This window comes from Cervus canadensis, chromosome 9, assembly GCF_019320065.1.
Source record: "Cervus canadensis isolate Bull #8, Minnesota chromosome 9, ASM1932006v1, whole genome shotgun sequence".
NCBI lineage: Eukaryota > Metazoa > Chordata > Mammalia > Artiodactyla > Cervidae > Cervus > Cervus canadensis.
Genome location: NC_057394.1, coordinates 83,746,503 through 83,768,867, shown reverse-complemented (window position 1 = coordinate 83,768,867; position 22,365 = coordinate 83,746,503). Strand labels below are relative to the sequence as shown.

General features: G+C 39.8%; 2 protein-coding genes across 7 annotated transcripts in view; both read right to left on the bottom strand.

The window, feature by feature from the left end:
* Window positions 1–21,660, bottom strand: part of LOC122447374 (zinc finger MYM-type protein 5) — a 27,330-nt gene extending 5,670 nt beyond the window's left edge. The window contains exons 1-6 of one of the 6 annotated variants that reach the window (XM_043477984.1): window positions 21,529–21,660; window positions 20,574–20,643; window positions 13,430–13,925; window positions 13,098–13,191; window positions 3,009–3,294; window positions 1,953–2,118 (exon numbers count right to left, since the gene is read on the bottom strand). In XM_043477984.1, the coding sequence (XP_043333919.1) occupies window positions 1,953–2,118; window positions 3,009–3,294; window positions 13,098–13,191; window positions 13,430–13,915 (1,032 nt within the window). In that variant the 5' untranslated portion in view covers window positions 13,916–13,925; window positions 20,574–20,643; window positions 21,529–21,660. Of the gene's footprint in view, window positions 1–1,952; window positions 2,119–3,008; window positions 3,295–7,739; window positions 7,907–13,097; window positions 13,192–13,429; window positions 13,926–20,573; window positions 20,644–21,234; window positions 21,373–21,528 lie in introns of those variants that run through there. The other 5 variants (XM_043477985.1, XM_043477986.1, XR_006271204.1 and 2 more) reach the window with 5 other exon arrangements.
* Window positions 16,729–22,365, bottom strand: LOC122447375 (decreased expression in renal and prostate cancer protein-like). The gene is made up of 2 exons (XM_043477990.1): window positions 21,759–22,365; window positions 16,729–16,908 (listed from the first exon to the last, which is right to left on the bottom strand). The coding sequence occupies exon 1, from the start codon at window positions 22,356–22,358 to the stop codon at window positions 21,804–21,806; it is 555 nt and encodes a 184-aa protein (XP_043333925.1). The 5' UTR covers window positions 22,359–22,365; the 3' UTR covers window positions 16,729–16,908; window positions 21,759–21,803.

The following is a 22,365-nucleotide window of genomic DNA, read 5'->3' as shown; positions in this document are numbered from 1 at the left end:
AACTCAAAATGGATTAAAGATCTAAATGTAAGACCAGAAACTATAAAACTCCTAGAGGAGAACATAGGCAAAACACTCTCCAACATGAATCACAGCAGGATCCTCTATGACCCACCTCCCAGAATATTGGAAATAAAAGCAAAAATAAACAAATGGGACCTAATGAAACTTAAAAGCTTTTGCACAAGAAAGGAAACTATAAGCAAGGTGAAAAGACAGCCCTCAGATTGGGAGAAAATAATAGCAAATGAAGCAACAAAGGATTAATCTCAAAAATATACAAGCAACTCCTGCAGCTCAATTCCAGAAAAATAAATGACCCAATCAAAAAATGGGCCAAAGAACTAAACAGACATTTCTTCAAAGAAAACATACAGATGGCTAACAAACACAGGAAAAGATGCTCAACATCATCAGAGAAATGCAAATCAAAACCTCAATGAGGTACCATTACACGCCAGTTAGGATGGCTGCTATCCAAAAGTCTACAAGCAATAAATGCTGGAGAGGGTGTGGAGAAAAGGGAACCCTCTTACACTGTTAGTGGGAATGCAAACTAGTACAGCCACTATGGAGAACAGTGTGGAGATCTCTTAAAAAACTGGAAATAGAACTGCCATATGACCCAGCAATACCACTTCTGGGCATACACACTGAGGAAACCAGATCTGAAAGAGACACGTGCACCCCAATGTTCATCGCAGCACTGTTTATAATAGCCAGGACATGGAAGCAACCTAGATGCCCATCAGCAGATGAATGGATAAGGAAGCTGTGGTACATATACACCATGGAATATTACTCAGCCATTAAAAAGAATTCATTTGAACCAGTCCTAATGAGATGGATGAAACTGGAGCCCTTTATACAGAGTGAAGTAAGCCAGAAAGATAAAGAACATTACAGCATACTAACACATATATATGGAATTTAGAAAGATGGTAATGATAACCCTATATGCAAAACAGAAAAAGAGACACAGATGTACAGAACAGACTTTTGGACTCTGTGGGAGAAGGCGAGGGTGGGATGTTTTGAGAGAACAGCATGGAAACATGTATATTATCTATGTTGAAACAGATCACCAGCCCAGGTGGGATGCATGAGAGAAGTGCTCGGGCCCGGTGCACTGGAAGACCCAGAGGAATCGGGTGGAGAGGGAGGTGGGAGGGGGGATTGGGATGGGGAATACATGTGACTCCATGGCTGATTCATGTCAATGTATGACAAAACCCACTGCAATGTTGTGAAGTAATTAGCCTCCAACTAATAAAAATAAATGAAAAAATAAATAAATGAAAACATGAATGCTTAAAACAAACAAATAAAAAAAACACAAATGGATGGGGAATTTGTAGGTATTATAAACTTCACTGCCCTAGAAAACAGGGGTGGGGGTGGCCAGTGGGCACCAGTATCACCCACTTTCAGGGTGGTGTCTATAAGGACATAAGTTCTTGTTCTGCTCAGCCCTGAGTAGCTGAGATAAAATCCTGTCCAGAATTTGCATGGCTCCCTCGTAACCCTGACTAAATTCAGCCAAGTGAGCACTCCCTGAATGCCTGGGAAGATGGCAGTGCCACCTAGGAAATGTGGGGTGACCTACATACTTCCACTCCACTTATTCTATGTGTTCTTCTAGGACTGGTTGTTTCCTTCATGTCCTGAACCTACATTCTCATTTAGTGTTGCTAATAAGAACAAAATCCACCATGAAACCACTGCTTTCTTTATGAGTGCATTCAATTCCACACAAGCAGATATTTACTCCCCATTCTATGGGAAGGGGACATTTGTTAGGAGACAACTCTAACATATGCCTATTCTTCCCTTCAACTTCACTGAGGGGATTCAGGACACATCTATTAGATAGATGGCAGAACATATAATAGCACCTAAAAGTTAAAATTATCCTTGTTAATCTAGATAGTAACTTAAATAAAACTCCAGACCTCTGTTAGTTTATTACAGATTGTACATCTTGATTTGTTCAGAACTCTTTTTCGAAGATTCTGGCTGTCTTCATAGGGAGACAAACGAGACGTACTACAACATTTTGGGAAGGGTTCACTTGACTCCCCTTGAGGAACAACAGTAGCTTTTTTGGTAGGTGCATCTCTGAAATGCAAAGGACAGACACAATTTAAAAACATTTCTTTTTGGTCATGCTGTGTGGCTTTCAGGATATCAGCTCCCTCAGCACCCTGACCAGGGACTAAAGCCAGGCCACAGAAGTCACCAGGGAACTCCCCAGAATACTGCATTTTAATAGAAGTCAAATATATGAATAACAACTGACATTTTTCATTTTCTCATGATTTAATCCTAGGAATCAACTGTAATTTTTAGATCCAGAAAAATCCACATTTTGGTTTCACTGCTAAGAGTTCCTAAATAATATGGGAAGAGATTCAGAAATAAAAATATTTTGTTGAGACTCATGGTGGTCCAGTGGCTAAGACTCTGTGCTCCCAATGCAGGGGGCCTGGGTTCGATTCCTGGTCAGGGAACTAGATCTCACATGCCACAGCTAAAGATCTTACATGCCGCAATGAAGACTGAAGATCCCAAGTACTGCAACTTAAGACCCAGCACAGCCAAACAAATAAATAATCATAAATGAATTAAAGCAATTTTTGTCATCACAGGTTATGACCTTTAGAACCTTGCCACACGTTCTTATGACTTCTAGAAGCATACAAAAAGGGGACAAGCAACCAGGTAGAAATAAGGTATAGAGGGTGGAGGAAAGGGTGAGGCAAAAGCAGTGGAAAAGAGAGGGTCCATTTATCTCTATACCTAAACTCCATTTTCCTGCCAAGAGTAAGTACAGTACAAATGACCCACAGCTCTGATGTACACTAAGATAACTCAAGTTCTGTAAAGCTGAAGACACCTGTGCATCGATTCTACCCATCAATCTTTGCAACTCTGTAAGGACATTCAGAACACACATTCATACTACCAGTGTCCAATCATGTGGAGGCGTGTTGAAGGGTACAGCTTACTTTTTACATGTCACATTGCGTTTCTTTGGAGTACGCTTATGAGAGAAGGAAGAAAGGCAGGTGGTAGAACAGAAGAGGTGAGCTGATCCTTTTCGCTGATAAGCTGTCTGTCCCTTCTGTAAAGGTTTTTTGCAGTTTGCACAAGTGATTTTAGCTGCTTTAGTGGGTTGCTGTTGGGCAGAAGACTGGAAAATCTGTTTAGGAAGCGAGGCCACTGGTGATAAAGAATCCACCCCTGGCTGTTTCTGATTACGGGGAAAGGATGCTGACTGGGAGATCCAAGAATCTTAAAAATAAAACACACAAGAAAGTCACGAAACAGTTAAAAACTCACATAAGAAAAATACTTAAAAATTTTCATTTTGCACAAGTTTAAGAGAGTATTGAGGCAGGCTTGTTTTACAACCCAGGAGAACAATCCACTTCATATTCTAAGTGAATAAAGCTCTACTTTGCCAGCAACGAAAATGGTGGTCCTGGAATAGTACACTGAGTAGCCAGCATCTCTAAGACCAACCCTCTGCGCTACAGACTTTGCAAGTAATTTAAACTGAGCCTTGGTTTTCTCAGCCACAAACTGCAATAACACCCAACCTATCAGTGTTATGAAATCTAAATGAGAGGGAATTCCCTAATGGTCCAGTGGTCTCAATCCCTGGTTGGGGAACTAACATCCCACAAGCCACACAGCAGGAAAAAAATAAAACGCCGAATGAGACAATGCATATATTAAAGCATCAGTTTTGTACACAGGGCATTTCCTAAGGCACTTTTTCTTTTCTAAGAAAGTATTAATACATTATGAAGAAATGTGCAAATATAGACTAAAATCTAGTATGCTGCTGCTGCTGCTAAGTCGCTTCAGTCGTGTCCGACTCTGTATGACCCCACAGATGGCAGCCCACCAGGCTCCCCCATCCCTGGGATTCTCCAAGCAAGAACACTGGAGTGGGTTGCCATTTCCTTCTCCAATGCATGAAAGTGAAAAGTGAAAGTGAAGTCACTCAGTCGTGTCCGACTCTTCGGGACCCCATGGACTATATCCTACCAGGCTCCTCCGTCCACGGGATTTTCCAGGCAAGAGTACTGGAGTGCGTTGCCATTTCCTTCTCCAAAAATCTAGTATACGATATCCATTTGCGTAACAGCTTTCCCCTAACATTATGAAAAATTTAAAGCATATAGAGAAGCTTAAAGAATTTTACTGTGAACATCCACACGTCCACCATGTAGATGCTATACTATTTTACTGTTTTTGCTTCATGACACCTTTCTATTTATTCATCCCTCTAAATAATCTATCTTGTTATGCAGTTCAAGTAACCTGAACTTGTAGATATTAGTACACTTCCCTCCATAATACTTCAAAATGCATGTAATTTAGACATAGCATTTTAAAGCAACTCTGTCTACAGTTACTGTAGACTATTTCCAGGCATCAGTGAGGTAGTATGGGCAGGAGACCCAGTTCTCCTACCTTTGCACAGGGACTCTGCTGTTTTCCTCAAAATGGTACAGGTTATGTATGGGTTACAGTGGCTTAACACACATACAATCATTTGGGAATCTTGTTTACACAGAGATTCTAAACTAGTAGGTCAAGTGAGGGGCCTGAGATCTGCATTTCTAATTCACTCCAGAGTAATGATGAAGCTTTGAGAGAAAGCCCAAGAGTGAGATGAGAAAAATGGCCCGAGTACTGAATTATTTTGTAATCGCTCTTCAAAAATATTTTTGTCATTAGCAAAAGGCCTATGGCCCCTTCACTTATTACAGCTAAAAACAACTTTCAGAATACTAGCAATACTAACGACTCTATTTTCACTTCTAAATTCCCATGTGCTGCTTCTAATTTTGTCCTTTTTGACATTTTATCTTAATAGGCAAAAGCAAAACAGAACAAGTAACCAAAGAAATTCTTTCACTCCACAGAAAGATATGCTGGCAAACATGAAGTATATTCCAATAAAGATTTTTAGATTTCTTTCTGGCTGTAAAGCACATCTTACAGGATCTTATTTCCCTGACCAGGGATTGAACCCGGGCCCTCATTCGAAGTTCTAACTACTGGGCTGCCAGAGAGTTCCCCTGATAAAGTTTTTATTACCAAATGCCCATTAAGTTTATTGCTTCACCTGCCTACTTCTGAACTATCTCTTTAGAAAACAAAAATTACATGTTCATCTATAAAATACAGGATGCATGCTGGGATCAACTTCTCTGTAGATCATGTGGATAACAAAGATTTAATAACAGAAATAAATGCAAAGCACTGCAAGATTTCCCATTACCATTACTATGGAAGAAATAAGAAAAATATTGGGCTTTTTATTTTTAGCCATGCCAGGTGGCTTGTGGGATCCTAGTTCCTTGACCAGAGACCAAACCCATACCCTCGGTGTGAAAGCATGGAGTCCCAACCACAGAACCGCAAAGGGATTCTTTGGGCTTGTAAATTTGTATACTTACCCACACTTAAAGGGGACACAGTTATATGTAATTATGAAAAGTGAAACTTCTACTGCTAAGAAAACAGGTTCTGTAATTTTTTTTCACTTTAGCTTTGACGCATACATAAATAAAGCAAATGTTTTCTTTGTTCATACTGCAACCATTTAATTTATCCTAATTTCCAAGTTTATTTTAGTATTATTTAGCTTTGTCTGCCCTGGGATTCTGTTGTTGTGCATGGGCTTCTCATTGCAGTAGCTTCTCTTGTTGCTGAGCAGGGCTCTAGGGCCCAAGGGCTTCAGTAGCTGTAGCTCACTGGATCTACAACACAGGCTCGGGAGTCATGGCCCACGGGCAGCCCCGTGACATATGGGATCTTCCAAACCAGGGACTGAACTCATGTCCCCTGCACTGGCAGATGGATTCTTAACCACTGGACCACCAGGAAAGTCCCTCAAAGTTTCTTCTTCCATCAAATTCCTATTTTTATTTATTATATTAGCATCTCCAGGTTAAATAAACAAAGTCTCAATCACATTTTTCCACGCTCTGTCCCCAGAGTAAATTTAAGAGAAGGGGCCCAGTAGACTAATGCAAACCCCTCCTTACCACGAAAGGAAAACCAAGACTTAGAAGGCAGAGGTGGTCTGCCTGAGTCCAGTACATGCCAGACACACTACTTGAGTTTTAGGTATTCTTTCTTCCCACATCCAAACTCTACTTCCTAAAGAATAACATCTTAGCATTTCTTAAGTGTTGGTCTATGAGTGAAGTTACTTCAGTGTCTCAGTGGGGTCTTTCAGTTGTTAAAGAGCAACACATACACATGAAGCTTGTAAATCTTAAGTGCAGAGCTCAATAAAGGAATCCACCTGCCAATGCAGATGCCACAGGAGATGCAGGTCTGATCCCTGGGTCAGGAAGATCCCCTAGAGAAGGGAATACCAACTCACTCCAGTATTCTTATCTAGAGAATCCACTGGACAGAGGAGCCTGGTGGGCTACAGTCCACGGGGTCACAAAGAGTCAGCCATGACTGAGCACACCTATACTTTTATGACCAACACCCAGATAAACACACAGAAAGGTCCCCATGTCTTTTCAACTCAATCACTTCCCTTCTTTCCCACAAGCCATACCTGTCCTGACATCAGAGTAGTTGTCTTATTTTGAACTTCACATATGTAATCATGTAATCTGTACCCTGAGTTTCACACACACTGAAGATAGCTGTTCATGTGTTCCCACTGTTGAGTATTCCATTATGAGGTTGATACTATTTATCACTCTATTTCTGATGGACATTTGGACTGCTTCCAATATTTTGGGCCGAGGGGACATCAACAGTTTACTGGGTAGGGGGACCTGATAAGCAAGGTCTTGAGTGACACTTCACTGTGTATGACACAGAGTGGGCAGGACACAGGAGCAATCTTTGCTACTCAGGGGAGGAAGCTACAATGTATAAGGGGAGGACTGTCTTCCAATTTTTGACCATGATTTCTATACATGTCTTTTAATGGTTTCCTGGGTATTTATCCTGTTCAGTATTTGTAAAGATTCTCGAATTCAAAGGTTAATGTTTCTTCTCCATTTTAGAAAATCTTCAGTTACACCTCTCATGCCTCATTTCTTTCTTCCTCTTCCTGGGACATTAATTACATGTCTTTTTCAAGTATCCTAAGTCTCTTACATTCTTTTCTGCATTTCCCCCTTTCTGGTTCTGACTCAGTCTGGATAACATTCTGATAAACATTCTAGTTCATCCACACTGTCTTCAGCTGTTCCTACAGTTAACCTACAGTTAAAACATAGACTGATAATCCTATTATCACACCCCTCATGGACTCACTTCTAGTATCTGCTTTTTTCTCTTGTGTTGTTAGATGGCCTGCCTCCTCATATCCCTGACTACTATTTCTATATGAAAAACTGGGGAAAACATTGAGACTCTGGATTATGTTCACATTCCCAATCCACAGGTCAATGGTTTTCGTTGTTGTTTGTTTTCAAACCAGTGTCCTTCCTTGCAGGCCCCCATGAGACTGCTAAAAGTCCCCCTTGACTCTCAGTGGCTGTTTCCGGAATTGACCACACTTGCATTACAGAAGAGCAATCCCAGGAAGATAGGGTCGTCTCAGATATGACAAATCTCATTCTTCCAGTGTACTGGCAGCTCTATAATGCTTCTGACATTTTATACATTTTGTCTCCCCCCATTCTTCTCTGTAGGAGGGACAGGAGTTACCTATCAATTGTTAGTTTAAAATCTATTATTACCAGAAGCAGAACTTCCTAGAATCAGTATCCAGGTCAGAAATGCTTATCATCCAACAAAGATACAACACAGATGCCAAGAACAATTTCCAGGTATTCTCTTGGATGAGATTTTTCCATTTACATAGATACATGATGACCGAAGAACTTTCAGTGTAATACAGCATACCCTAAATAAATTTTAATGAAAAAATTAAATAACACAAAGTCCATTCTAATGGACACAATCCTATTTTCATAAGCTGTTAAACAGTTTTATCTGTAATTTATGCAGAGCCATAATTTTATAGGATAAAATCTGAACCCATATATTTAAATATAACTCAACTCCAGAAATTCTCATCTTGCTCTTTTTTTTTCCTGTGCTGCAAAATATTCATTCTGCAGAAGTGGGAAGTACACAGCAATTAAAGTAAGACACTTTGAGGGAGCTTTGACCCTGAATAATAACAACAATTACAACAGTAATATAATTGCCGCCATCTTATTCTGTATGTCTTCTGATAAAATTCGTTAGTTTTACCAAAGCGGACAGCAGGCAAAAACAAAATTTGGGGTTAATAGTAAAATTAGGCAGCTTTCAAGATGCTATATTCCATTTAAACAAAGAAAAAAGCAGCAACAAGGCATTCCTTTCGAAAAGTGACTCCACCTTTCAGAAAGCTTGGCACATCTTCACCATCACTCTTCACCTGACAACTTGGCAGACACTCTTTTAAGAATTCTGGACCAAGTGGTATTATTTAAAAGGATATAATCTGTAACTTCTGTCCCCCAAAGTAGAGCTTCAGAGAACCCAAGAACACTGTAAATTCATTCAAACTTCATAGATAACAGAAAGGAATTGCCTCAGCACACACAAAATAGTTCAAATGTAGCTAAGAACTTCTTCATATATATGAATGAATGTCAAGTGAGTCCTTTAATGCTTGTTTTTCTGTTATATTTTAAAATCACTGATATTTCATGTCATGAGAAAATATCATAGTAATACACAGTTTTGAATTAATGAGATAAAAGGATGACAAGAACAAAAATACATCTAAGAGTAATCTAAACAACTTTTGCTAGTCTCAATTATGTCCACTATCTGAGTGGAGTGACAGTATCACATCTAACCACAGTATGCTCCTTTATAGTTAAGTATCAAGTTTATGTGCTATTCTTTTAAATTGAAAAGCATGTTACCGATCCACTTTACCATTAAATATACAACTTCAATTTACTCCAGAAAGTGAAAAATGGGACAAGGTTGAAGCATAAAAGATATACATGGCAAGGCTTCTGATTTTAACTTCACTTAAGAGTTTACATGTACATAAGATTGAATCCATGCTTCCACAAATATACATCTAAAATTTAGGAAATAATTACAAAATAAGAAATAAGTGAAAGAAACAAATCAATTGTATTAGAAATAAAAATTTTTTAAAAGAAGAGTGAACAGATCCAAAAGAATGATTTTTCAACGAACATTCTTTCAAGTGTTCAACATCTTCAACTGTTTTTAAGCTTAACACATCATTCAACACAGAGATCATGTTTTTTATATTATTTCTCATGTTTCACTCAACCAATAAATAAAAGATGTACATGGTAATAAGTAGATGACAAACATGAATGAACAAATTTATATTTTGCAAACCTATTTTTAAAAGTTCAATGATATATAAATTAGGGCTTTCCTGATAGCTCAGTTGGTAAAGAATCCGCCTGCAATGCAGGAGACCCTGGTTCAGTTCCTGGGTCCAGAAGATCCCCTGGAGAAGGGATAGGCTACTCACTCCAGTATTCTGGGGCTTCCCTTGTGGCTCAGCTGGTAAAGAATCCACCCGCAATGCAGGAGACCTGGATTTGATCCCTGGGTTGGGAAGATTCCCTGGAGAAGGGAAAAGCTACCCACTTCAGTACTGTAGCCTAGAGAATTCCATGGACTGTGTAGTCCACGGGGTTGCAAAGAGTCAGACACGAATGAGCGACTTTCACTTCACTTCAAAGCATTCTTGGCTAAAAAATTCCATGGACAAAGGAGCCTGGTGGGCTACAGTCCATGGGGTCGCAAAGAGTCAGACATGACTGAGCTACTAAGCAAGCGAGCATGATAAATAAATTAAGGAGGTTATCACCTTTAAATGGTCAGTTTAGCAAACATTAAACAATATTCCTACTCCTGAGGACAATTTACAACATGGAAAAAAGCCCAAAATTTTTTTATGAGGGCCATTTTGCATTTACCATGAAAAGCTTTAAAAAATTGACATTTGACTTAGCCATTTCACCTACAAAAACTTTTCACTAGAAAATAAGTGTGATAAACTTAGAGATTTGACATGTCAATCAATATACTACTGATGAAATGTCAAATGCTTCCTCTCCACCCCAGGTCAAGAACAAGACAAGGGAGTCCAGTGGTTAGGACTTGGTACTTTCACTGATGAAATTTGGGGTTCAATCCCTGGTTGGGGAACTAAGGTCCCACAAGCACCACAGTGCTGCCAAAAAAAAGCAGACAACAAGACTTTATACTTTGATCACTCCTATTCAACATTACATAAGAAATAAAAGAGGATGTGCCAGGTTGAACTATTTCCATAATAAAACAGATTATTTGCCTTTTTCTCTGTGCTGGCATTTGCACTAATGGTGCAGAAGCAATGAGAGTAAAACTGCTCACAGTGGAACCCAACTGTACTAGAAAAGTTGTCCTCACTATCAGGCACATTTACTTCTGCTGTTCTTCCAACACCAACAGGTCAACACGATTCTGATACTAACCACCTGGAGTGAGCAGCAGCCCTGCTTAAAGACACATCCACAACAAGACTGCCCTCCCTTCACATGCCACCTGGATTCCCGGCCAACTGGCTGCAAATCTAGGAGCTTCCTAAGGCCACTTCAGGTTTGATAATTTTCTAGAATGACTCAGAGAACTCAGGAAAGCTTTATATTTATCATCAGTCTTATTTAAAGGATACAAATCAGGACCTGCCAAATGAAAAGACATACAAGCTGAGGAGAGGGAGGATCCTAATGCAGAGCTTCTGCCCATTCTCTGTCAATTAGGTAGCATCACCCACCGGGCACGGATGAGCTCACCAACCAGGAGGCTACACTGATCTCAGTGTCAAGAGTTGGCACTGGGTTTCATCACCATGTGGGGATGAATGATGGGATTATTTGCTGCAGGTGATCAGACAATCTCAGCCTCTTTCTCCTCCATGGAGGCTGTGCTGGCTCAAACGCCCAACTACTTGAATCACATGGTCTTTCCAGTGACCTTCCCTTAGCCTTAATCTTCATGAATTGGTTAATCTCAAGGATTCAGCTTCTTTCCCAAGAAACATGGACAAAGACCAGTGAAATTATTTATTATACATAAGAAGTCCTTGATGAAAAAGTAAAACTGAGTATGAATTTTACTAAATTTCAGCCTCTGATTACATTTTAACACTCTATGATGAACGAGGAAGCTGTATGATGAACGGGGAAGCATCCAGAAGCCACTTCCTTTTCATAACAAAGTACAATGTGATAGAGTGGAAAAGCACTTGCAAAACTTGCACTGCAGGCTGAACTAGCCTTGAAAGAATGACAAACTGGTTACATTTTCTGAAATTAAGCTTTTCATTTCAAAAAAATAACTGTTTATTGCCAATGAGAAAAATTGATGTTTCAAGTGAAAATCAGAATCTTTGAAAACTTGCATCTAACACTGCTAGCTTTCTAATGTGTCAACATTTAGAAGACCTAGCTAACTCAGTGAATCAACACTTACAAATAATGAAAGCACAATGTTACCAATTCATTCAAAGGTAAAATTCATTGGAAGATTAATGAATTTTAGTGTAACAATGTATAAAAAGTTCATTATACAGTTTCAGATTCTACACTGTAAGAACTTTTAAGAAACTGACCACTTATCAAGTTTTGGAGCTATGTCAAAAGGAAAAGAAAATATCCATAGTTAACTAAAAAGACTACTAAAATATTGCTCCATTCTACAATCATGTATGTACGTGAAGCCAGATTTTCTTCTTATACTGCAAACAAAAGAAGACAATGCAACACATTCTATGTAGAAAGAATCTGAGGAGCTAAATATACTTTACTGTCTTCAACTAAGCCAGAACGTCACTTTTTTCACTGAATTTCTTTGAAAGTAGTTATCTTTCATTAAAAAAATATGTTACATAATACATAATTATTGTTAAATACTTTTCAAATTTAAGTTTTAATTTCTAATATGATAACAGATAAAAACAGAAAAAACTCTAAGTTCCTCAATCATTTCAAAGAGTGAAACTAAGTTCAAAAGTTTGAGAACTGTCCTTTAGAAATAATAAACAACGTAAACAAAGACATTTAGTGTGTGGAGTTTCAACAGTAAAAAAAAAAATGACAAAACATAAATAAAACTATATGTAACATGCTCTAAATTCTATTTTTAAAACCACGGAGGCAAAAAGACTGATAGCAAACAAACTAAAATTTTAACAGCTGTCAGTCACTTCTACTTAGTGGGTTGGTAACAGATACTAATTTCTTATTTCTAACTATGATTTCTTTCAAATGTTCTGTAATGTTCTCATAATCAGAGAAAAAGATTAATTTTTTAAAATTTTAAAGAAAAAAAATACTAGCATTCCATTAAACAATAAATGATTTGGTTCTTAGCTCTAGTTACTTTCTAGTTATTTTCTAAAATTCTAAATTGATCAATAGCCAAAAGCACTAAGATGGCCAAAAGCAAACACAAACAAAAACCAAAGAACAAACAAAAAAACAATGGGCACCTTAAGTCATGAAAAAGCCAAAAAAAAGATTTGCTAAATTTTAAGTAACTTTCATTATATTTTACCAGAACATGAATGGCCACAGAAGTGTATTTAAAATATGTCTCTAATTTTAAAAAGTTTTCCAAATTTAAAATGAAGAAACTAATAAAGTGCTAATTTAAAACAAAAATCGAACAGTCCAAAAGTAAACACTTGAAAAGTAAAAATTGAAAGATCAAGTTATGTAATTACAAATTAAATAAAATTTAATTCTTACGTAATATTACTTTAATCCTTTAGTTCACTACCCATCTTTTTATCCTAAGAATTTTACATTAAAATAAAGATGGTAAACAAAGATGGAGGTAAGAATTATGGGAGTTTTCAGTTAAAACTTAAGATACAAAACACTTAGGTAAATTGCAGTTTTACTAAGTAAAAAATTCTATCTTAATATGAAAGTTAACAAAAAATATTTCATATATAGAATAAAAAAAAAAAAACTGGATATAGGTACTAAGAGTAAAAGCCAACAGCTTACAAATTTAGGGTGAAAGCAAAGTATTTAGTATCACTCACTGCTTACCAGGACTATGATGAGTTGTAAATCCTCCATTCTGAAATTCACCTCCTGCCACATTCATTCTACCAGGATTAAAAGGTCCTACTGCAGTCTTGGTCTGTGAAGTTAAAGACGGGGTGTATGTTTGCATATTAACACCAAAATTACTTGACTGAAGTCCTTTAGCGACATCTCCCAAGTTGGAATTCTATAGTGATGTTATATTTGTAATCATTAAGTTCATATCTCGCCCATCATTCAGAGCTTAAAACCTGCTTCTAAAGTTGTAACATTAGTAATATGAATTTCAGAGTCGATTCTGTAGTGATAACACCATTACCCATTCCTGCATTTACCTTACTTCTTGAAAGACTGGAAGTGGAGAAATCCAAATCTTTGGTTCTGTTTTTAGTTCCAGGAAATCCCCATTCAATAAAACTGGGAGAAACTGTCTTTTTCCTTTCATTTGTTTCCATGTCCTCTTCATCATCAATAACAATTGTCTCACTTATATTTCCCTTCTGAGAAGCCAAATATCTTGAGGAAGGAAGAATTACAGAATAATGTCCTAGAAGCTTTTTATTTCTTGATGCAGGAAATACAAAATGTCTTTGATCAGCTATTACTGGAGCAGAAATTGAAGGAGGTTGTATAGATTCAATAAACACAACATCATCATCATCACCTTCCACCGATGAGTTTCTAGATCTATTAACTAAAGGACTAGCTGTGTCACCAAATGAGTCTCCTACATCCATGAGACTAGCTGCCATGGCTTTACTCCCTAATAAGATAGGAGTCTGTTCAGTCAAGTCTAAACTTCCTGCTGAACATTCATCCATGCCAAAGAACCTGTAACACAGAGAAAAGAAAAAAAAGTTCAAGTAAATTATGATTATTACATTTTATTGCAATTAAACAGCACAGTGAAATTTTAAATTCTTTTATGTGATTTTATTAATAAGTTTTTCACTGAAATAGAAAATAGTACAAAATAATTCCATCAATTACCAATAACCCAGGGTCCAAATACAATTATTATACCAGATATACCTTTATCTACTAAAATTATTATATTGTCCAAACTGTGTTTCATCATTGTTTTTCAAATTCTCTGCTTCCAACATAACTATGTAATTAAATTATTCTGAAACTTTTTTTGTCATTGTCCACAAATTGCCAGATACTACATTATAGGTCTATGTAAAATTCTGAAAAAACCCATGAGGTACATATAGTTTAATTCATCTTATAGATCAGGAAACATCTGGGTAAGCCCAAATGGCATTTCCACTCAGGGCTCTAACTTTAGGCCCCAAATTCTCAGCCTTGTTTTATTTAACAAACACTTCTGTGTACCTATATGCACTAAAGAATGACAAAGGAAAGGATCCAGATCCAAATAATTGGAAGAATTTGGAGAAGTGAAAGATCCAATGAAGCAAAGCTCTCAAAGCAGATGAGACAAGAGGAGGATGAGGATATGCACAGCACAGGTGGTAATGAAGCTAATCATGAACAAGAAATCACCTGTCTCTCAAAAGAGGGAAAAGTTAAGTGTATGGCTGTCCCTCAGTACCCGCAGGGGGTTGGTCCCAGGATATCCACGGAGGCTCAAGTCCTACAGCTGGCCCTCTGTATCCGAGGTTCCACATCCACAGATTCAACCAACCCTGGATCCTGCAATACTACAGTATTTACTGAAAAAAAATGTATGTATTAAGTGGATCTGGGCAGTTCAAACCCATGTTGTTCAAGGGTTTGTCCAATTATAACTGGAGCATTATAGGTATGTAGAAACAATAGATGGAAAGCTGAGGTAAGTTTACAAATGCTGGCTTCAGTTTTCTTAGAAGCTCAAGACAGTGAAAGAGGTGGGATCTGTAGGGGTGCTAATTAAGAGAACTCATACAGCAGTCATCATTCAATTTTAAACACTTCTTACTGAAATATGCCAAGTAACATTCCACTCTAAAATTTTCCCAACTAATTTTAAGTGATAGTATTTAGTCATACAATAGATAATGTTTATTATAATGTTTATTCTTAATGGGTGCTATATCATTAAATAAAGTAATTCAGTAAAAGCTTAAATAAGTGAGGTTGGAACTATTCTTTGTCTCATTTTACTGATCAGGAAACTAAGACTCAGAAGATAGTAAGTAATCTGCGTGGCTTGCCCAAGTCTCCATTGCTGGAAAGGGTGGAATCAGGAGTCAAACCCAAGAAATCTGACTCTCTAATCTATCTCATAGACACCACATTATATGCAATTATTGCATACAATTTCTTAAGTCCTTGTTTTATTAAGATGAAATAAAATTAACACTCACGTAACTCTACTTCAAAGATAAATAACAAATCTAAGGAACCAGTTAAAAAGGGTTATAAAGGAAATAACAAAATTAGGATCAGAGTTAACACACATCCAATAAGCTTATGTGGTTGATTTTCAAAGGAAAGAGGCAATAACTCGCCTAAACTAAATCATGAAATTTAAGAACTGTTATTTACACACACATAAATTCTTGTTAGTTCTTTCTGTATTTGAATAAATCTAAAACAGAAAAGTACAATTTCTGGGAAAGAGCCATAGCGGACTCCATGGTGCCCTCTGGTGGCTGTTAGGTTCTATCTTAATCTTCCCAAAGAAAACAATAGAAAGGGGATTCTTTATGCTCAGCTCATTCCAGTCATCTATTTCTGAAAAAAAAAGATAAAGTATTTACCCATTTCCAAATTTCACATTGTAAAAAAGTTAAAACCTAACCCTAACCACTATTAAAAGTCACTGTTTATATAATTTAACTATCATTTTCTTAATTCTATAAACATAAGCCTACAAAAAAGTTTTAAATATTTCTATGGTATTATCCAAAAAGAGAAAAAGTTAAAGTTTATCTAAGGCACTAAGCGAATTACCTCACTTGAGTTTTACTTTTCTAAGCTATAAACTGTTGTTTATACTATAAATGGGGATAAAATAGGACTCTGAGGTTTTTACTGTGATAACTAGACAAACAAGTCCCTGGTCTCTGCCTAGACCATATTAAAGAGTGTAAAAATGATAAATCTCTCTCTATTGAGAAGGTATTCAGGCAAATACTTTGGCTCTACCCTAGGATTTCAACAAGTGTCTAATTAATCTTAAATATTTTAGTCTTCCTGCGTTATCTTTTTTTTTAAATCTTTATTGAATTTGTTACAATGCTGCTTCTGTTTCCTGCTTTGGTTTTCTGGTCAAGAAGTACGCAGGATCTTAGCTCCCTAAACAGGGACTGAACCCTCACCCCCTACATTGGAAGGTGAAGTCCTAACCCCTGGACCACCAGGGAAGTTCCCTTTCTGTGGTATCTTATTCATCTACAACTATTTAATTTTCATCTTGATACAATGAAAATTAATATAAAATTAAAGGAAAATCCACACAGAGAAGTGTGGAATCTAAAGGGAGTTTCCTGGTTGCTCAGTGGTAAGGATTCCAGGTTTTCACTGTTGTGGCCCAGGGCTCAATCCCTGGTCAGGGAAGTGATATCCCACAAGCCTCACAGTGCAGCCAAGAGAAAAAAAAATTGGACTAGAATTTCAGCCTAACTAAAAAGGCTGAAACCCAAGCAAGACTTTTTTTTTTTTTTCTTTTATCTTTTTTTTTCCCACCCCCACGCCGACCCCTCGCCTCCCGGGGCTCCCGTCCCTCTCGTGCCTCTCCGACTGCCGGCAACGGCCGGGTATGGGCCCGACGCTCCAGCGCCATCCATTTTCAGGGCTAGTTGATTCGGCAGGTGAGTTGTTACACACTCCTTAGCGGATTCCAACTTCCATGGCCACCGTCCTGCTACAAGCAAGACTCTTATATGCAAATTATTTCTAGGTTGTAGGTAGTAACCTTGCAAAGTTAAGAAGGTATTTAATTATCGGTAAAGATAAGAGTTAACACTAAAACAAAGACACAAATTAGAGTCCTTTGCCCTATTGTGTTTACTTTTATTCTAGTTTTTATTTCCTAAAGATTGCTACAGTTATCTTTTCAAAAGATTACAGTAAAATATGTAACAAAAAATGCTATTTTAATCATTTTTAAGTATGCAGTTCAGTGTCATAGTTTTTTAAATATGCCTTTTAAAGCTGCAAAAATGTCTGCTGAGTTCTTAAGTTATAATTCAGTATCATTAATTTCCTGAGATCACCTTCAATTAAAAAAAGTTGAATAATTTACTAGCCAGTCAATATTCATTTATGTTTATGCACAATTTGGTAGAACTTACATATTAAAATGACTCAAAAAACAGTAGCTAAAATAGAAATGGTGAGTTATTAATATGACAAGATTAGCACATGATGATAAAGGTAAACAAACCTGCTCATGAGCCTTCAAATATTAAAATCACCAAGAAAGTATTTTCAAATATTTAATCACTGCTCCAAGGGTTCATTTTTGGCTACCTATAGGCACAGCTATACCTTCAAGGCTCTATGAAACATAAAGGATGCATGCTACAAAAATTTGTTGATCACTTAATAAGTTCTAGAACACATTCTAGGGCATCTCTGAACTTATACTGTAACAGATCTTTTGTAATATAAAAATATTTGTATATTTACATAAAAATAACATCAATTTCAAAGTTAGCTTCCTGTTAGTATATACTACAAGGATTCCTATTTAAAATCAAAAACTAAATAAAGGTGTATGATGATTCTCGAGGTTTTACTCACAAATGTAAAGAGATAGGAAAAGGAAGAATCAAATGAACAATCACAACAAACAGCAGGAGAACTACTTAAGTACCTAAGTAACCGGCACTTAAGAGATGGTAGATTGATCACACAAAACTAACTTCAATCCCTTCTAAAATCCCCATAAATGACAGTAAAGTTCCTACTCACAAGAAAAGGAAAAACTAAAGAAGAAACAAAAGCAAAAAATTTGATAAGCTGAAGAGCAGGTGGATGAGTAGTTAACCAACTCTGCCTGAGACAGCCTAACTCTAACAGTGAAGGAAAAAGCTGTGAAACTTCTGACTTAAGCTGCGGAATCCTCAAAAGGCTCAAAGCCTGTAACTCCTGATATATCACACTGGAATAGGAAGCAGACAGCTAAAACAAGGAGGATGTGAAATTCCAGGTCCCTTCCCTTTCTCCACGTTGATGATCACAGGCGTTCCCCCTTTCTGGCACAAGTTCTAGACTTCTATTCTTTGGAGAGGATAGAACAAAAGATCTTTGTTCCAGGTTTACCAGGCATTGGTGAATGCTTCAATATCATGTATTTGAAATGCCCCCTTTCCCGGCTGATTTACAGAGAGCTGACATCCAGACTTCAATCTTCCAAGCAGCAGACTCTTACCCAGAAAACGTCTTTCTCAGAAAAACTCCTTTCTGTGGAATTAGGAACCCCCCAAAAATCAAAGACCTAAAGATAATGACTTCAGAGGTTCTCCATCAATTGGCCTAAAAAGATTCATCCTACAGTGAAGCTCCAAGCTGAAACATTCCACTCATTTTTCCAATCTATTTTCTATTTCTCAATTCTTAACCATGAGCAGACCAACCAAGGATTATAAAATATTTGAAGAAATCCTCTAATAAGAAAAATAGTCCTGACATATATATACTATTGATACTGAGTATAAAATAGGTAACTGAGAACCTACTGTACAGTTCAGAGAACTCTACTCAATGCTCTGAGGTGACCTAAATGGAAAGGAAATACAAAAAAGAGGGAATATGTGTATATGTATAGGTATAGCTGATTCACTTTGCTGTACAGCAGAAACTAACACAACACTGTAAATATAACACAACTATGCTCCAATAAAAAATAATGTAAAAGAAAAAATTGTTAAAAGAAAAAAAGAAGAAAGAGAAAAGTGCAAGAAAAAGAAAACAAAATCGAAATCCGCAAAACAATCAGAACTCTAGCCGGACACATGACAAGTAAAAGACCATAAAAAATTGACATTTCTAGTATTAAACAAGAACTTCTAAAAATAAAAAGCTTAGCAAAAATGGAAAACTCAGTAAAAGGACTGAAAGATAAAGCTGAGGAAATATCAGAAGACCAAAAACACAAGAATTGTAGGTACTGTTAACAATGTGTGTGTGTGTCTCACATAACTTATGGGCTAGGCACTTGACAATCTTCATAGCAATTGAGAACACAGACACAATTTACTTATAAAATGTGGATAAAAAAGTGTATTTAATTGAATAAGATGTGCATTTATAAAGGTTCCGTTATTGACTCTTATTTAGTTTGCACTTGCCAAAGTAATGAGAGAGTAGAGATACAAACCAGATATGAAATCTGGCTGGCACTAAACCTAGTCCTTTCCACACTGTGCCCACCTATGCTAGGAACCTGCTGTTGAGAAAATGGCTTTTCTAAGTGGTAATAACTGAGTCAGCGATTTGTTATCCTTCCAATCTTTTAGTCCCCACTAGTTCCCTTTCCCTAATAAAGTCCCTCATAGCTCTAGAATCCTGCCCACATCCCTTCATCTCACACAACTACCACATAATCTGAAATATCATTTCAGGTATCCTATGAAAATCACCCAGTCAAAACAATATCCATTCCTAAAAACTGTCTAACTAATGAAGTGTGCCATGAAGCACAACAGAGTAAGTGCAAAGTCAAGTCTGGCAAGAAGCAACAATAGCAGAGGGAAGGCAGGAATACTACTATGAGAAACAGTAGTATTCACAAATTTCTTTTTGATGACTGGTGAAAAACTGACCAGCTGAAAGGCCAAAATAGGCAGGACCTAAGACTGTACAGAATCCCAGATAATAAATGTAGAATCAGAGGTGTTTTTTTTTTTTTTTAATCATTTTGAGACACTTTACAAAATTATTGATTCAGGCAAGGGTTGGTGTTAAAGCCATTAACGCAACAGCTGACAGGGCATTTATTGTACCAAAATGAACAGCACTTAGCTTACTTTTTAGTAACAAGAAAAAAAACACATCAACTTCATAATGGAGACTGTCACTAGCAATTTGGTAATTCGGTGGTCCATCTTAGAATCGCGACTAGGGTAAGAACTAGATTATACCTTTTTTTAAAAGAAAAAGACTATCTCCTGATGTGATGCTTGCCTGAGTTTTATCAGGATACAGAAACACAAATCTTCCTCAAATATAAGACAAACACACACACAAAGTATTGTGTCCATCAACCATAGAATAACGATAAGATTCAGTCAGTCTAGTTAATTCAACAGTACGGAAAAAAATTATTTCTAACCATTAGAAAGCAAAAATATGTTAAAAAGAAAGCATTAAAAATGGAACATCTTAGAACTCTAAGAGAATACCAGTGGTGTAAATATCAGCAAGCACTCCCCATGCTTTCCCAGGGATTTCCCTGACTTGGCTCTGGGGACAAGGGCCACTCCAGAAACTAGCTCTCTGCCTTCAAGGTAAGAGAAAGGTAAGTTCCACAGAAGCACACTCTAGTAGTGCGCTAACACAGACACGCGGGGTAAAATTACTTACCGTGGACGCTTTCCTCCTTAATTACTATCACCGAACTATCACCAGACTGTCCTGAAGGTGATTCCTGGCCCTAGAACGAAGGATGAAAGCGGACTTCGTTATAGCCAAGCTGAACGCAACACCAGCTCACAAGAGAGGAAACAGAGACAAGAAGTCAAGAAGCCTCAGCGCTCCTCCACAACCGCCCCCCCCCAACCCCACAGCCACCGAGGCGCCAGGTACACAAACACCGAGGCCCCGCCACCATCACACGACCGCACAGTCTCTGCGAGCCACAGGCGGGAGGCGGAGGGCGAGCGCGGCCTCGAGCCCGCGGAGACGCCTATCCCCAGATTCGGCCCGTGCGACGCCGCCGCCGTCCCTCAGGAACCCACTCGCCCGCAGCTCGCGTCACCGCGGGGCGGAAACCCCCGTGCTGGCCCGGAGCCTGAGACCTGCCCGCTCCTCGTCCGCCATTAGAAACTCTCCCAAATAAGCAGTGAGAAGACGCCGCGCCGGGGTCTGGGCGGCCGAGGAGGGGACCTGGTGCGGGGGGGGCCGTGTCCTCAGCCCCAAACTTGCGGATCCCGGGTCGCCGCCGGGAGAGTGCAAGCGCGGCCACGAGCGCCCACGGAGGCGCCCCTCCCCCACCCCGCGACCCCCGAGGCCCGCCGGCGGCCACCTCACTCCGCTCTCGCGGCCGCGGCCGCGCCCGCACTCCCGCAGCCCGCCGGCCGCCCGCCAACGCGCCTGGGACATCAGCGGAGCCGCCGGCAGCCGGAGGCCCCGAAGCAGCAGCGGCGACGGCGGCCGCGCCGCGGGGCGCTCGTCCCGGGTAGGTGGGAGGCTTCGGAGGCCTCCCTCACCCATCTCCGCCTCCCGGCGCCTCCGCCTCCGCCTCCGGAGGCTGCGCCTCTCCCAGCCACCCCGACTGTCGGCGGCCCTGGGCTGGAGACACGGCGGGGACAAGCCTCACCCGGTTCTGGCTGCGGCTCCGCGGAACAAACTTCCCCGCCCCCGGCCCACCCCCCTTCGGCAACACGCGCAACTCCGCTCGGTCCAGTCCCGGCTTTAACGCTGGTGAGGAGGCAGAGGCGGCGGCCGCAGCGGCGCTGCCCGACCTGGCAGGCCCCGCCTCCTGCGCCCTCACTGGCGGCCGGGGAGGGCGGGCTGGGCACCTCGGGCACGCCCATTGGCTGCGTCCACCTTCCTTCAGGACCCCCTTGAGGGGGTGGTCCGATGCCCTGTCCGTCAGCTGCAGGCCACACCCCCGCGCCTCTGTTGCACTCCCCGCCTTTTCTGCCCGGATCCCCGACCAGCGCGTCTCAGTGAACACAGTCTGTTGCTAGCTGCAGTGGCCGAGCGCTGTCGGGCCCCAGCGGCCCGAAGACCTGAACCGGGCCACCTGCCCTCGCAGCGGCTGCAAGTGCCAAGGCCTCGATGTCCCCCAAGCCCTCCATATCCAGTGTCTGGGAGCCCCGTGAGGCCTGGGCGGGCAGGGGCTTCAGCGACCCGGGCAGGAGCAGGGGTCTGGAAGGCCGGCGGCGGGGCCCCGCGCGCTCCGAGGACTGAAAGCGCTTCTCTTCCCCTCATCCCGGTGGGGAGGCGTCCCCCGCTCCCGTCATGGCTGCGTGGGGAGACAATGTCCTCCATCTTGTCGGAGCCGCGGGGGCAACTGGGGACAACTCCGACTAGTCCCAGAAAGCCGGGGCTGGGCCCCGCGGCGGAGACGGCACCGGCTGCCAGCTCCGCACCTGGGCCCGGCCTCAACTGGAGAAAGCCCCCAGGAAGACCCAATGCAACCATATAAATA

Bases quoted from the DNA above. Each gene is read 5' to 3' on its own strand.
- LOC122447375 (XM_043477990.1), bottom strand. From the start codon at position 22,358: ATGGTTGCATTGGGTCTTCCTGGGGGCTTTCTCCAGTTGAGGCCGGGC.